The 17,585-nt window shown below is 38.8% G+C and overlaps 1 protein-coding gene across 4 annotated transcripts; it reads left to right on the plus strand.

The window, feature by feature from the left end:
- Positions 1-461: 461 nt before the first annotated feature.
- Positions 462-16,883, plus strand: LOC148027270 (uncharacterized). Of its 4 annotated transcripts, none has more exons than XM_087691843.1 (2): positions 462-2,521; positions 16,269-16,883. In XM_087691843.1, exon 1 carries the CDS (start codon positions 989-991, stop codon positions 2,336-2,338), a length of 1,350 nt encoding a protein of 449 aa, XP_087547969.1. In that variant the 5' UTR covers positions 462-988; the 3' UTR covers positions 2,339-2,521; positions 16,269-16,883. The 4 variants fall into 4 exon arrangements, with proteins under 4 accessions (XP_087547969.1, XP_087547971.1, XP_087547972.1 ...); XM_087691845.1 differs by lacking the exon at positions 16,269-16,883 and adding an exon at positions 10,449-12,310; XM_087691846.1 differs by lacking the exon at positions 16,269-16,883 and adding an exon at positions 9,807-10,411.
- Positions 16,884-17,585: the final 702 nt, after the last annotated feature.

A 17,585-nucleotide genomic window follows, 5' to 3' on the forward strand; every position in this document is an offset into this window, starting at 1 on the left:
CTCCTTATGTTACATTGATAAGGGCTAATGCCCCACTCTTAATACTTCATCTTCATCTTCATTTATCACTAAAATTAACTAACGCCTTTTCTCGGAAAGAAGAAAATTTAGGCTCCCGGACCCCGGTAACAACATCTTTGACCCTACGAATAGAACCGAAAATAATGGAACGGAGGGTTAAATCATTGCGAGCGGTGGTATGAAGGAGACCTCGAGTGGGTGCACGAACGTGTAGTACCGTGAAAAGGCGGGTCATCGTCAGCGGAGCATCATGCCCACGAGCGCGCTGTCGCATTGCGGGCCAGGGCTTGTTTCCTGCGCGGGACCCACCCACGGGACAGCGACATACACAGGGAGAGTCTAGAGAGAGACGAAGAGAGAGAGACCAAAGTGCCGCTGCCGCTGCCGATCCCGCCCCGTCCCTTCTACATACATCTTGTCGTAACTTTAATTTTCTCCTCTCTCTCTTTTTTTTTCGTAAATTCTCCTCTCTCTCTCTCTCTCTCTCTCTCAACCTTCTTCCCGAATCCCCCTTCCTTTGATCCTTGCTCATGGCTGCCTGCCCTCACTGTGTTTTTGCACCCGCTTTGAAATTATCTTCATTTACACCAGCTCCGGGAGCGCCTTTCTGACTACCCGCCAGCCTCCAGCTTTTGCCGCACTTCTAGCCCTTCTTATATATCCATCCGGATCAAGATCCCAACTCTCCCTTTCATGCTTCCCAAGTGCTCTCCGCGCCGCAGATCCATAATACATCAGCAAATTTTGGCCTCTCATGATCATCATGGACTTCAAGTGAGTGCCATCATTCGAGACGAATAAGTAGAGAGCTGCTACTGCTACTTCATACGATCACAATAGTTTGTCGCATCCGCCCCGTGTGCTGCTCCTGCTCCAACTCATGATAACTGCACCTCTAGTATTCCTCATGATAACACCTATATTTCGTTGAATTCAAATAATCCTCTGGCTCCTGTGCGAAGCATCCATGAACGGCAAGCCGTTGTCGCAGCAGCAGCAGCAGCAGCAGCGAGGGATGATGATAAGCACTGGAATGCTGGGCCACGGCAGCGGCGGCGGCAACAGCAGCTTTGGCATGCAGGGGGTAATGGCAGCTGGATCGGGGCAGCAACAGCATCAGCTACTGCAGCAGGACCTCTCAGCGATGGTCGACGATGGTGGAACAATATCAGGAGCTGGAGGATTGACTAATCGGGAAGAGAGAGGGAGGATGATAATGAATATTGATCAAGGAGCGGGTGCAGCTGCAGCGCCAGATCATCAGAGACGAGGCGCCAGCACCAGTAATACTGCTGCTGCTGCTAGTACAGCTACTAATAATTCTAGTCAGCCGCCGAGCCGGTACGAGTCGCAGAAGAGGAGGGACTGGAATACGTTCGGGCAGTATCTGAAGAACCACAGGCCACCATTGAACCTGGCGAGGTGCAGCGGGGCGCATGTGCTGGAGTTCCTGAGGTACCTCGACCAGTTCGGGAAGACGAAAGTGCACGGAATGGGATGCCCGTTCTTTGGGCAGCCGCACCCGTCGGGGCCGTGCGGCTGCCCGCTGCGGCAGGCGTGGGGCAGCCTGGACGCTCTCATCGGCCGTCTGCGGGCCGCCTTCGAGGAGCACGGCGGTAAGCCCGAGTCCAACCCCTTCGGCGCCAAGGCTGTTCGCCTGTACCTCCGCGAGGTGCGCGAGCTGCAGGCGAAAGCTCGCGGCATCGCCTACGAGAAGAAAAAGCGGAAGCGCCCCCCAGGAGCTGGAGGAGCGGCGGCGGCTGTTGCTGCTGCTGCAGGAGGCGCCATCATCACGACTACTACTTCTTCTACAGCTGCTGCAAGCGCGCCAGCTCCTCCCTCCTCGATTCACAATACCGTTGTTCCTCATCCTAACCACCTCATCGTTAACGCTATTCCCGCTATTAATTCTAACCCTACCTGCGCCGCCTCCTCGTCTTATTCGCCCGCCCCCTTGCAACACTCGCCAGCTGCTGAGGCATCCTTTCACGCTAATTCTGCTGCTGCTGCTGCCACAACTAGATCCTCTTCTCCCGCTAATACCTCCCTGCTGATCGGCCCCCAATCTATGTCTCTCGGCCATATCCAGCAAGCGGCTGGCGCTCACCTTCCATATCATCATCATCGCGCTCTTCTCCAACAAGCGGCGGCGGCGGCACACCACGGCCTCCCTCAGCAATCGCAGCTGCACCAGCTACAACAGCAGTCGCACCAACTGGCTCTGCAGCAGCAACAGCACGAGCCATCCTCCATCAACATTAACCCCTCAGTTAATGACCCAGCCTCCTCCCTTCTCAATATGCCTCGACGCAATTGAAGATCACATTACGACGTCCTAGCAACTTCGTGGCAATTACATTATGCAGCATACATAACGGTTTTTTAAAACATATCTATGTACCGGCTCTACATGATACCGGCAAGTAATAACAAGCTATGGACGCCACCCGACTGAGATCGACGCTCTCGCAGCGGGTTTCCCCCACAAATTCTCACGCAGGTTAGACCCCTTGCACCCTAACAAAAAAGTATTCTGCTTTGATCACGATCTTATATCACAGTGCATGGCGTTAGCTTACCTTATCATGCTCTAATATTAGTTAGGAGCTGTCTATTACTCAATACCATACATGTACATCTATAACCTCCAGCACATATGGGCTACGTCTATAAGTACCATGCAATGTAATTATTCCAACTCAATATTAGACTCATGTTGCCCTATATTTGTAAAGCCTTTTCTCAATTCCTCGCACTTATGTGGTGAGTTTCGTCATGTTTCATATTTTTGAGTATTCACTTCTTAGCCTTTGGTTAGAGAGCTGCTGCCATAGTTAGACAGCGTCAGACCTTATCAAGCCAATTATGTGCATGCTCGAGTTGAAGTGAAATAGTACATTTATCGAATTCGAATCTGATGTTCAAAAGGAGCAACCAAACACATACCTGGACTTGAACTGAATAAAAAGGCAAGGGCCAAGTACCCAATAAAAATAGTCACGCTTGTTAGGCCATGCTGTGATGCCATTTGAGCTTCTTATCATCATCAATGTCATGACTACAAGGCTCGCAGCCCATAATTTGGGTGTCATTGTAGTTTAGTATTTACGTCAAAAATTTCGTTTCGTCGAGGTTCTTCGAGCCTTGTGTTTTGACCAAGCTAAAAGTACGTTGTTAGCGTACTAGCCCCGATCCCGTAGCCAAACCAATCATTCCATCATCCTTCCCGTATTTATGAACAATGTGGTAGAGATCTTCGTACAGATATGCACACCATCCTTCTCGTTGGGACTGTTGGATTCTTGCGTTCCCATATTGGCTAAATACGAAGCCATTGGTCTCAAACAGCGTGATTATAACACTAGTATCTCAACCACTATTCGGGTATGATCCTCTTTTATCAGGAGTAAGCTGCATGCATGCCGAAGCCATTTGAAGCCATTGGTCTCAAGCCAAATATCTTAACTAGTCATCAATAGTTATGACCCTCTTCTATTAGAGTAAGCTGGATGCCAAAGGCCTTTTCCACATAATCAATCCCTTGCTCCCAACCCACTACCTTTAGGTCCGTGCATTGCCACAACATCACTAATTGATTTTTGAGAAATCAACTATTCCAAACTACGTTGAAGTGTTTACATTGCCAGCTAAAGAGATAGACACAATCATCACTCTTTAATATGAGAGAAATCAACCATTGACCAAGCTTTTGTTTTAAAACTTTCACTTCTTTGTTGCTCCAATCATGATCCTCTTTACCCATGCCATTAGCATCAAGTGACAACTACTAAGAACGATGTAATATCTCTTAGTGATAAAAGCTCTCACAAGGGAAACTACCATTCATTTCAATGTGATTTGTAATGATGTACAAATTCTTGTTTGATCTCTTCACATGAGTCCAAAACATCCTCCCAACTTCCACGATGGCTTCCTTCCATTTCCTTGATATGCTAGAATTGAGACAACAAATTCCTTTTGTTATTTACCCTATAGTCTCGATGGCTATAATGAAGTAGGGCAAAGGAAACTAGTTCTACTTTACCTAATGCCACCACCAAGAAGACACTTCAACTTACTCGAGTTTGCCCTTTTGAGTTTGCATAGTACAATAACTTATCAAATTTTTAATTTAAGTAGGCTCAAAAAATGAGTGGCTTGATAAATTACTTGTACTTGTTAAAACTTGGATAGACTAATGCCCAAGATAGCATAGGTCCTTCAATCCTCAAGAGGTTCACCTTGAAAGGCTTCATCAAGAGGGGTTTTATTAAAAAATTATCAAAATTCAACTTGTGCCAACTTTCAATATAAGTCAGCTCCAAAAATGAGTAACTTGATTTCTTGCTAATACTTGGAGATACTAATATTCAAGATAGTATAGTTCCTTCAATCTTGAAGGGTTTCACCTTAAATATGTAGATATGATGACATGTGACACCATTAGCAAGAGGGGTTTCATTCTAAATTTTATCAAAAGTCAATGTAATTACAAAGCTGCTTAAATTTAAAGGAAATCCATAAGTTTAAGAGTCGAGTGGGGTCATTATATATTCATGAAAATATCTAACTGCAAGAGTTTTTAAAATAACCCTTCATCACACATAATAAAAAGGATTATACCCCTAGGCTTTAAAATATTAAGTTATGTGGAGTACTATGTTGAAAACCCTTACAAGTTCTTGATTTTGTATTGCAAACATAGTTTCATTGTGTAATATAAAGAAGTTGCCCAAGTGTACATCTAGCTACATGACATAGCTCCAAATTTCCTAGGGAAATTATTCCATGTTAAATAGCCTAAAGATTACAAGTTGATCAGCTTTTTTTGCCAGATTATTAGAGAAAGTATCATGGAAAGCTTGGGGCCAATTTTTGGGAAGTATGATGGAAGGCTTGAGGCCTACTTTGGGAAGTAGTACCTTGTTGAACCGATATACTTGATTAGTTGAAAATAACATAATATGTCAAATATTTTAGGCTTAGGTGTTGACTTGTGTCATAATGTCTTCTACTTGATGAATCCATGGAGTTGGGAATAATGGACATGGCCATTTCTTAATTCTGGATTCTTGGATATGCAATTACAAGCCTAGCATAATGTGTTAACTAGCATCCATACAACATAATATAGTGCATCTCATCAAGGAACTTTATTGCAAGATTTGGAAGGTGGTATCACTAATGGCACTTGGTTTAGGCTTCTTTTCCTGTATACAAGTTAGGTTTATACAATGATCCTACCCATCACATTAGGTGAACTTCATCTTTTGAAGAGATTATACTAGAAGTTAGTATGGATTCCATGAGGAGAATATAGCTATAATTTGTGATTGAACATGTGAAAGGTCCTATAGTCTTGCATTTAAGGATGCATTGGGTTTTGTTTGTATAAATTTTAAAAAAATCTATTAGAGTTATGATTAATAGTTGAGTACTTGTAGAAAGAAGAAACATCCACTATAAATTCATAAATATAATAGTAAATTGAATATTTCATGAGATTACAAGCCTAGCATAATGTGTTAACTAGCATCCATACAACATAATATAGTGCATCTCATCAAGGAACTTTATTGCAAGATTTGGAAGGTGGTATCACTAATGGCACTTGGTTTAGGCTTCTTTTCCTGTATACAAGTTAGGTTTATACAATGATCCTACCCATCACATTAGGTGAACTTCATCTTTTGAAGAGATTATACTAGAAGTTAGTATGGATTCCATGAGGAGAATATAGCTATAATTTGTGATTGAACATGTGAAAGGTCCTATAGTCTTGCATTTAAGGATGCATTGGGTTTTGTTTGTATAAATTTTAAAAAAATCTATTAGAGTTATGATTAATAGTTGAGTACTTGTAGAAAGAAGAAACATCCACTATAAATTCATAAATATAATAGTAAATTGAATATTTCATGAGATTATAATTGGATCATAAAGATTGCAAATTACTTTAGGTGTTAAATATTATCATTAGATGTCAATCACTAAGATAAATTTCAATATTTGGTCACTATCACCATGAGCAACTACATCATTAATGGGCACTCTTTCCATTGCTATGTGAATTTGATGTTGAGACTTTGGGTATTTTATAATAAAAAGGGAGGCTAGTTGTAAAATCCAAACAAAATATGAAGCTATATGGGGTCAATAGAATGGCTAGAGAAAAACAAGGGTGCATCCTCTTAGTAGGGTTGAAGTTGCATCAAATGGATACAAAGCCTCCTAAGGCAATTAATAAGAAATGGGGGAAAGGAGCCAAGGTAGAGCAAGTGACTCTTTCCTATAATAACTTGAAGCGTAGGGTTAGTCTCTCGTAGATATTGAGAAGTTAAGCTTCATGAGCTCCTATTTTGACATCAGTTGCCCTAAAGTTAATCCCACTAACATTATATATGCAAAATGGAGCTCCAAAGATAGGGGACTAGACATCATAGACATCTTACATTCAAGTTGGTATTGGGCTTACAAATATGCTACCTTTTGAGACTAAAAAAATATTTGTGTTGGATGCCAAAAGCTCCAAACTTGTCCAATATAGAGTCATCTAGGTCACCAAAAAATATTAAAAATCCTCGATAATGAAAGTGTTGTTGCCTACATTTGGGCTAATACAGTAATAAGTAGTGCCTAAAGTTGATAAACTAGTTGCTAATAGAAATCCTCTTACATAATGTATCCGGAGCTTTACTTTTGCTTAGTGAGAATGCCATAAGCACCTATTCAAAGTAGCCAAGTCTCCTTGCGTACCCTAACATAGTGTTTTAAAGTCTTTAAGTGATATATGGTGCAATACATGGTGTATCCTCAACAAACCATGTCTACTACATTGGTGACAACAATAATAAGTACTACATCTTGCTTCATCCATGACAATAGTAATGAGTGCATCACATTTCAATGGGACTAATTAATGAGAGGAAGGGAAAGTTTTCCCTTCAATACTCAACTTGCTAAGGGTGCTTGTAGGAAGTGCATTCAAAGGTACTCTAGTTGTACGAGTCAAATATTGTGCTTCAACAAATGCCTACTCCTTATAAGTAATTGTGCAACAAATTGATTGACCAATCTTGCTTGAATATAAGAATAATATTAAAGCTCAATAGAGAAGTAGACTCACGATAATCCAAAGCCATTTAAGCCATAAATATGAGATAAGAATATATAAAAACAAATAAGTATATTAATGCCTTGCTTGATTTTCATTATCAAAGTCAAGACTTTAGGGCATATGGGGGTTAGTATATACAACCCATCGATATAGCACTTGTATTCATGCCATAATATATTTGCAAAACCCCTATTTACATTTTTTTTTTTGGGATTTGATGGAACTCATATGTGCCTCTACTTGTACGATATGTTTCCTTAAGGTAATGTTGGATGTCCAAGAGGTTAAGTTGGATGTTATAGATTCTTAGAATAGTAAGTTCGATCAATATACAATTTTTAAAAATGTGGTGATGAGGGGACATAGTAGGACCCTTTTACTAGTAAGGGATACACTAAAGTCAAAGTCTCTTTGGGTAGAAGGGCATGAATATGCTATAGGGGGAATCCAGAAGGGAAAAAAGTGGATATATTCTAAGTTTACCCTCCTAAAATCTTTGCACAACAAGGCCATGCTTGTGGCACAAGCTTGTGAAGGTAATTGATTATCCTTCTACTATTATATTGGGGGACTAATATATGACTATCAAGGATGTTGATAGGTCACATGGGATGCATTGTGTGATTCATGAAGAGCATCACAATGTGAAAGTTAATGGATTTTGGGATGGGCTGTATGATTCATGAGGAGCACCACAATGTGGAGCTATTGATGTAAAGCCATCAACTACAACATGTCACTTTAATGATGCCACCAAAAAAAGAAATTCCTTAAGTTTGAAAATATGACTTTAGCATTAATAAGTTGTATCTCCCTAGGTTCTCTCCTTTTCCACTTGACACAACTCTCACTTAATAAGCACATGAAGAGCCACCTAGTTAGAAGGAGCTTATGTGATGAGGATGGTGACTATGTCCTCTTGAAGGTATTTCTATTAAGTCACTCTTCAATCATGATGGTAGTGAGATTGTTTACAGTACATGGTGGCCTCCTCCTTTAAATTCAATCTCTCCTTCTATAATGAGACTAGTTTTATGTATAAGATCAAAAGGTGCTAGAGTTGGATGGCAAAAGAATGGTTTGTTCTTTGACTAAGTTGGCAATCATGTATTAAGGCTATTACTAAGTTATCTAAGAGTTGTGACCATGCTAAGGCTAGGACTAGATTGCAGTGTTTTGATCTTACTATAAGATTTTGATATACTCTTCTTCATGAGGATCTTAGGATGGATCCTTCTGATAAAATTTTGTTGCTCCTTTGTTGAAGAGCATTGAATACTATAGCAAACAAAAGAAACATGTTAATATTGAAAGTGCAAAAGTAAAATTAAAGGTTAATTGGGAGTTTCTTGTTGATGCTCTATTAGGACTCTATCACAAGAAATCCATTGAAAGGTGAGCGTGGTCATACGAGATGTTGAGATGGTGGTAGTTTGCTAAAAGCATATGACAACCTTGGATGAACTATGATAGTAATGATAATGATGATTAGCGAGGACAACTTTTCCAATTCCTCGATTTCCAAGCTAACAACATCCCAGATCATGTGAAGCTCTTGGTGAATAGACATTCCTCATTAGAGGAGGTCTATTCTATTTTGAGGTCTGTGTCAAAAATCAAGCCACTTGGTCCAAACAAGTTTCAAGTGGAGTTTTTAATGGCAATCCAAGATGTTTGTGCAAAAAATTTGTGATTTTATAAAGTTGATTTCCAAATGCCAAGAGAGGAATAAGCAATCTCACTACTGTCCAATTACCATGCTAAATCTTGCCTATAAATTTTTTCTAAAGCTTTTTTGCTTAGGATCAAGATCATTCTTTCGAGGATTATGCACCTTAAACATTATGTTTTGATGTAGAAAGGAAAATTCATGGAGTGGTTGTGAATATGAGGTTTGCCTTAGATTTTGTTGTTGGGATAAAGGGCAATGCTCGTGTTTGCCCGCAAGGGCCAGGTTGTACATAGTACATATACCTATCTAAAATCATTATTGAGGTAACCTCTTCATTACCACAAATCGTGTGTCTTTGTCTCTTCTCTCTCTCAACTTGCATCTCTACACAGAAGCTCCACTGTAGTTAACTCAAGAAAGTGGTATTAGAGCTTGGTTTAGGCAATCAGGAGCTTGGCGTTTCTTTAGGTATGCAGGAGCTTGAAGTTGAAGAAGAGTTCACTATGAAGAGTCTATAGAGGTCGGCCAGCAAGGTTTGAAGCTCCCCTCTTCATTTGAGCTTGTTGGCTACCATCATTGGCCACTTGGGGACCCTCCCCATAATCTCCGACACTTGGACCAGCATTCCAATCCCTTCATAGGGTTGAAGGTACCATTAGCGTGGGTATGCAAATCTTGTTTTTAGCATGCTCAGGACCTACAACAACTGCTTCTCTTCATTTGGCATCATGGTTGTGCTTCAGACTTTGCATCTAATGCATAGGATTGAGCATTGAAGTGTAGTATTATAGTTCGGGCTGATATACATTCAGCTTTAGGTTTGAAATACATAGTATTCAGATCTATAATAGATAGGGTAGCACCTGCTCTCTTGAGATTGATGCTTATATGATAGCTATTTAGATGTATCTTAATACTAGATGATTTGGAAACCATGTGGCATTGTCTTGAGGCCATTTTGAGCTAATCTTGGCAAGGATTTGGCTCATTTTGCAGACATATTTGTGGTTGGAAACATGGCGGCAACTATTTCTTAAGTGAATAATGCTTATGATTCACTTATATGATGACTATCTGATGTCCATTTGGTGCTACATGACTTGGAGATGTTATGCCCATGATTGGAGATCATTTTAGGGTGATTAGAGTCATCGTTTTACTTGGATTTGATAGAGATTTGGCTATTGGAACAATAGGGTTGAATGACATTTTGACTACATATGCATTATGTCTTGCTTCTAGACTTGGTCTCCGGCATTTTGAACCATGTATTCATTCTTATGGTCGATGTTACATTCTTGGATTTGATTTCGAAATGTATTTTAGTGATTAAAACGTATTTTTTGGATCACCTTTACCTACATGTCTACTGATGTACATTTAGGACAATTTCTTGCATATTCAGGACAACATACCTCATTGTCAAGAAATTTGATATGTTTCTATGCAAGAACATTATAGTGATGTTTTGAGCAGCTTTGCATGATCTTTGGAGCTCAATCTCAGTCAGTCTGGGAGGTTATTTCAGTTTTGAGTTTTCAAGATAGATTTTTCCTGAATGTTAGGACTGCACTTTTGAATTGCACGATAGCCACGTGTATTGTCAAGAATTTCAAGACTGCACTCTGTTTTTGTCAGGAAATTGATATGTTTACTGTCATTAAATGCTTTTGAGGCATTTTGGGCAATGAACTGATGTATGTTCTTGCTGCTACATACTTGAGGATATTTCTCACATACTATTGAGTGGATTTTGGAGCTTCCATTGCTTGGCATTAGCTGTCATTCACTATGATACAGTTATTTGGGGGAGGTTGTTGGAATAAAGGGCAGTGCCTGTATCCACCCAGAAGAGCCAGGTTATACATGGTACATATACCTATCTAAAATCATTATTGAGGTACACTCTTCAGTACCACAAATCATGTGTCTGTCTCTCTTCTCTCTCTCAACCTACATCTCTACATAGAAGCTCCATTGTAGCTAACTCAACATTTGTGACTCTACTCACTAGGAAATCCTCATAAATATGGACTTGGATAAGGCCTACAATTGGGTTCCGTGGGATTTTATTATAGTTGTCCCATCTCATCTTGGGTTTGGTGTAGGTTTCTATAACATCATTTGTGCCCTATTCACTAATGCATTTTCCTAGGTGGCGGTGGTTAATGGGAATGTATTATAAGGTTTTATACTTAAGAGATTTATAAGGTAAGATTGTACTATTGGCCCCCTTCTCTTCACACTTTTGACACTAACCCACTTTTTAGAATATGGATGTCAAGCTTATTCGTGAAAGTTCCACTAACACCGTAAGGCTTCGTCATGGCCATCCCTTTGTGGCAGAACTTTTTGCAGCTAACAAGTCTAATTTTCTACAAGTGGAGAAAGGATCCAATGGATAACTTGCCAGCCCTGTATGAGGAGTTTTCCAGTTAGTTTCATGCTCTTTAATGAGAAAATTCAAAACTGGCACTATCTTTTTGTGGTTGGGAAACCCTTCTCTATGGTTTTTTTGCTTATGGCTTTAAATTGATCCCTCATTAGTCATGGTTAATTATTCCAATGTCTGGGAGCAATGGGAGTGGCTAAAGGTGTTCTCTCATCCTATGTTATCTATGTTGGTATGATATCCTCCTTTTTGCAGGTAGCTTGAAAGGAGGTGTATGCCATGATTTGAAGGTTTATTTAGACCTATATTAGTGATTCTCATGTCTAGCATATTTTTTCTTGGAGAATTAGGTGGTCAAAAATACCAATGATGATGGTGTGCTTGGCCTAGAGGAGACACAATAGAAGGTGGTAGGGCTCAATTTCTCCCTCTTGAAACACCTCCATTAGGACAAAATATAGATAGTTTTACTATCACATTGGCTAAGAGAAGCGCCTAGTTTTGGCTACCTATTACAACCTCTTTCTATACTTTGCAAATTACTTTTGCCTAAAGGAAAACTTAGGATTCATGCATCTATAGTAGCCCAAAGATTGGTTTAGAACTAGCATAGTATACTAAAGGATGATGTGTGGATTGGCTAGCCTAGTTTAAAGGGTGATGAATCTTTACTTATGGTCATTCAGACTAAGGAAGCAACATTTAGAACTAGCATATTATCTTGCATTGGCTACCCTAGTTTAAAGGGCAATGAATCTTTACTAAAAGTCATTTGGACTAATGAAGCAACATTAAGAGATTACTATATCTCTTATAAACTAAATCCAACCTTGTCCACTACATGTTGGAAGAAAGGCATGTAGTGTTGGGTGGACTCATGGGATTCAAGGACCTTGGAATTTAAGAATATGGAGAGGACTACTTTGGAGTTTCATCTTAACTAGCAAGAATATGATTGGGTTCGACTGATATGTGAGAATATAGTGGATTAGTGGCATACCTCTTATTTTATCAATGAATCAAACCCCTTTCATTGCTATTGTTCTAATCTTAAGGATACATACTTGGTAAAATTGAAAGGGAGGAAGGACTTTCAAAGCATGTCCTTGGATTGCTTTTGGGGGGGGGGGGAGGGGTGTCACTAATAAATATATGTGTGTATCACATGGGTTCAATACAAGTGATTTTTCAAATACCATTTTTATATATAGAAGGGTGTCATATAAAAGGGCAATTTACCGATTGAATAGAAAAGGGGTGTATTTTACTCAAAAAAATCTCACATATGAGGGTATTTTTAAATAATTCTTGAACACATGTGTAATAGAAGGTATACATATAGTGAACCCCTTGAGTCAAATTGATCATCTAAGCTTGCAAAATCATGGAAAAAGTACTTCACAAGAAATTCGCTATGGCCTAAAAAAGAAGGATTCAGAAGATATGAACGGTGACCGGGGTTCACTATATATATACTCTATATAATGTGTGTTCATGGCCTATTTATAAATATCCTAATCTATGAATTTTTCTTGAATAAAACACAACCCTTTTCTATTCAATCTGTAAGTAACCCCTTTATATGATACCCTTATGTATGTAAAAAATGTATAAAAATAATGTTTTCAAAACCCCTTATTTTGAACTCAAGTTATATATATACATATATTCATGACTGACCCGCTCTCCCCCCCCCCCCCCCCCCCCCCTTTAACATATGAGTACATTTAGTGAACATTATTTCTAGTTCATGAGGTACAAATACCTCAAAACAATATATGTTAAGCATAGTGAAGAAGTTAAAAAGATGTAATCTTAAATAGCTCACTTTGTTAGCATATTGATTGAATCTAGGTGTAAACAAAACTAAGTTTTAGTATTGGTTGAGTCTAGCCATAGATGAGATTAAGCTTAGTACTAGTCTTGTGATTTGCTACAAAAGTGGCACTAAGCCAGTTAAGCAGTTCAAATCCTATTTCGCTACATTTGAAATAACTTGTGCATATGATACAAAATTGAATGAGACTCAACAAATATTGTTAGATAGTAGAATAAACGTTTTGAACCAAGTGTGAATGAAAATTCATTATCTATACAAATGTGCTTTTTAAAAGTATATGAAAATTGGTCAAAAGAGCACTCAACAATACTATGTGAAGCTATTGAAAAAGTTAATAATTTTTATTAAATATAATTCTCTTTATGGAAAGTCATGCTATATATCAAGGTATTTTTCATGAAAGTCTTAGCTTGATGAAAAAAGTTTTGAGATGGTTTTGACTAGAAGTACTAAAAGATATTGATTTTGTGCAAAAATGATCTCAAAGATGGACATAGATATATATACTTCCTAGTGTGTTTTGACCCCTTCTATTTTCATCAACTACTTGTTGTGTTGGCGGTCAGATTTCCTTGAAAGTATTTGCTCTTAATCTTTATTGTTGAGGAGAATGAATTGTTGTAGAGGGTCCAAATTGCCACAAAAGCGGCTTTTTGCACCACAAGACTAGTGTTAAGAATTGATTAAGCCAAACAATTGTTTTCTAGATCAAGTTATTTGACAAGTGCTAGACTACTTGATCTAGGAAATAATTCCTAGTAGCTAATTTGCAAGCAATTGGTGTACAAATGTACCAATAATTTAAGTTAATGATTTGTTCTACTTGCATTTATTTTAGTGGAAATTTTCTAGGATTGTCTTTCTAGAAGGTTATATTAGTATATTGTTTCTAGAATATATCTATGTCGTCCAATCTTCAACATGGTTCAAACTTTATTCTTTCTTCGGTAGATTTACCTATGTAATTAACAAATGTGAACGAGGTGATGTAGTGCGATCTCATTATTAATCCATATTGCTAGTTTGTTAAGAGTTTTTCGTCAAAAGAATGTTCAATTGGATTTCTCTGGCTCATATTAAATCTCAGTCTCTACCTAGTGATGTGGCACCCGATCACAGCCGGTGACAATGAAAAGCCTTCCCGATGGGCCAAAACGATACGACGTTACTGCCAGGAATTAAACCCACGCAATTCCACTGATAGGGAGACACCGTACCATCTCACCCGTGCAGGTTAGGAAATGAATGTTCTATTTTTCATATATTAAAAGAACGAATGCAACACCAACATGTGGCCTATCTACAGACGATAGCCCATACTAGCAGGCCGATATATAACGTCAGCCGATTTCTCCGTAGCACTGTTTCCAATCAAGAAGAATAGTTTAAGCTCATTCGGCTTTTTCCTACCAAAATATGAAGGATATATGAAGGGGTTAGAGCTCGCACCTCTTAGGGAAGTGCCAGTTCAGTTACTCTCACTCGAGGCACCCACAAGACGTACTCTCACCGAAGCTGTGCATGCTATATACCTAGAAAGGAAGGGATTGAGCTTAACGAGTCGTATGACGATTAATGCAAACGAGCTTGAAGGTGGATTGCCCGGATGCGCAGGCGCATTCGTTTCGAACCTAGGATTACATGATTTGCCACGTGCATGCATCAAGACGTTGGACAGCAGCTAGGTAGGCTAATCAAAGTGGATATTGTCTTGGGAAACAACGTCCGACTAGTCACTAGGAGGGCGGGGCGCCTAATTATTGATCCACCTCTCACATTGACAGGATCCAATAACAGCTGTGACGTTACAGTTGGCAGAGATCAGGACGGCCGTCGATGATCGTCGACGGCTGGCTGGCGGATCATCATGGATGCTGCAAGCATCCGATCTCGCAACCTCTAATCTGATGCAACTAATTAGACGTTCGAGTGCAGATAACTATACCTTGTTGATTAACAACGAAGCTAATATAATTGCATGCAGGGCGATGTTCGCGCAGCATTTTGCTGATCTGCGCGCAATGTTGTTGGCCCTTTTTAAATGTACGTATAATAATCTAAACAGGAAAAATAAAAAATATCACCGGCTGTGTAGAATTACCAGCAATCCTTCGGTCGAAGTAGCCCATTCTCAGGACACACCCTTGGGTGATAGAGGGCAATCCTTTTACATAACCAAAAGTTTGGGAATCATGGAGTTTTAAAATGTAAAAAGGATTTGAATATGATTAAGAAGCATGCTAAGTAGAGAATTACATTGAAAGTTTTTATGAGATTTGCCCGTGCAGAGTACAGTATTTGCAATAAGAAATCGTTAGATCTAAAAATGCTGCAAACGTAGCCATCTTCGCATGCATTACAAAACAATTCCAAACATGCATCCATCTCTTGTACCTAGGAAATAAATCACTCTTGTTTTGCTCGAGCAGTTGGACTTTTCCTTTGCAACTAAGAATAGGATGTCTGGTAGGTTTAATGGCTAGGATGTAGATGCTCTTTCCCTCCTACGTGTATTTGATTGGAAGAAGAATAACTTGACTATTATAAGAGATTGATTCACTGGGTTAAAAGTGACGGGGATAGAGGTTGATCACATATGCCCCACATGTTGTTTCGTTATATCATAGGTAGTAAGTCATTGAAAGTTCTAGTCAAGGGTTGTTACCAAACATCTGTTGTGCAGCGCAACTCACAAAAGTTAGAAGGCTTATTTAGTATGCCAAAGGTGGTATATAGACTCATGAACCTCATCCAACAAGCAACAAGGCTCATGATGTCTTACTAAAGAACAAAATATTGATAGCTTTATACTTATCATGGTGTGGATGTGTGTGTGTGTGTGTGTGAAATCTTCTTAGTATGCATTTAATTGGCCTCATGTTGGATATGCATAAGATATCCTACCCTTCTATGCTCCTTTAGATATTGCATTGGTCTAGTTCCTAGGGCCATGTGCCTTGGAATTGTCAATCTACCTCTAGAGTTTGAGTTTGGTGACTTATACAAATGTGATGTTGCCTCGTTGCAAGCTACTTGCTTTAGAATATTTAGACTTAGCAATAGATATGTATAATTTTCTCTAAACATTTTTTATATTCCTACTTCAATGCCAAATCTAAGCATGGCATTAAAGCTCCATGTTTTTACTCTTGGGAAGCTTAACTAACATTGTCAACATTTCCTTTATATTTAGCCTTGTTAATTATACAAATATTTTTTTCTATAGAGTTATGCAAACTGTGGAGAATGCACTTGTGGAGGAACTCTTGCCTTTTCCTTTCAATCACACTCATTGAGTTGGATTTACTTGTATTTCCATCAATTCACCGTTTTTGAATCTCTATCCATGTGCCTTCGATGAGCATCATTACCCTTCATCTACTCCTATCTTTGTTTTGAGGTATGCCGCTAACCTTTGCAACCAAATCTAATTTCCCCTTAATCAACATTTATGACGTTGAATATAGTGAAAACATCTAGATCACTAGTTTGGTGGTGTTTGCTTGTAACATCAAAATGGGCATTGTTGGAGTTGTTTTGGGTGCTTCTATCATTTATACAAGCAAGGTTGTCTCTGGCTCTTTGAGGATGGAAAATCCCTTCTATAATCATTGTTAATTCATAAGATACCTCATTTGAATTGTATTAGGGAGTATCTTATAGAGGAGGTATTCTTGCTTGAGAAGCTTTCTTTTTAGCTTTTCCTACTAGAGCAAGGAGGGATCTTCTAGTTACCACCCTACTAAGAACGCATAATTCTCATATACCTCGTATGTGTGGAATATCTTTTTCTAACATCTCATTATAGCTACTTATCCACAATTCTTGAGATTTATATTATCATGGAGAAGTTGTGCTACATTAATGTTGTAGTAACATAATGATTCATCACATTAAGAAAAGTGATCAAAGCGTGACTAAGAAAGTTGTGTCTAAGGATTTGTGATGTTCATATTGGTTTTATGAAAAACAAAGTTCTTGTAAACATTAGCTTTTACCCCTATAAACTTGTTGGTACCAAAAGTTCAATTTATCAACTAAGTTGTGTACTCTAGAAATATGACATTATACTGATTAGGTGCTAAGCATGCCATATTCTATGTGCATTAAGTATTAAGTACACAACATTCTATGCACATTTGATCACAACCAGAAATTTTCTTCCTTTTTAATACTTTTCTTGTAGGAGAAAAGCCACTTTTTTGGCTATTCGGACCCTCAATTAAAATTTCACTCTCTTGCACCAAAAAGAGTTAGGGAAACCATTTTAGGAAAAAGTGCACACTTGTGGCATTTATAAAAACTAAGAGTTTTCTATTGGTGTTGAAAATGGTTGTCTATGTTTGGTTAGTATTGATCAATCTTTTGTCCTAATTTTGCTTATTATCTATTGTACTGCTATCATGCTTTTTTAAAGTTTTGATGCTTATTTAAGACCTCTTAAAGACTTTTGTGTAACATAGTTGGTATACACATTTGCACATTGTTTGCGTGGTTGATGCCAAGATTGTTTTGTCACTAGAGACTTGCTTCAATCTATAAA

Source organism: Lygodium microphyllum, chromosome 13 (genome assembly GCF_053477565.2).
Source record: "Lygodium microphyllum isolate KBCC chromosome 13, Lygodium_microphyllum_v1.1.10, whole genome shotgun sequence".
NCBI lineage: Eukaryota > Viridiplantae > Streptophyta > Polypodiopsida > Schizaeales > Lygodiaceae > Lygodium > Lygodium microphyllum.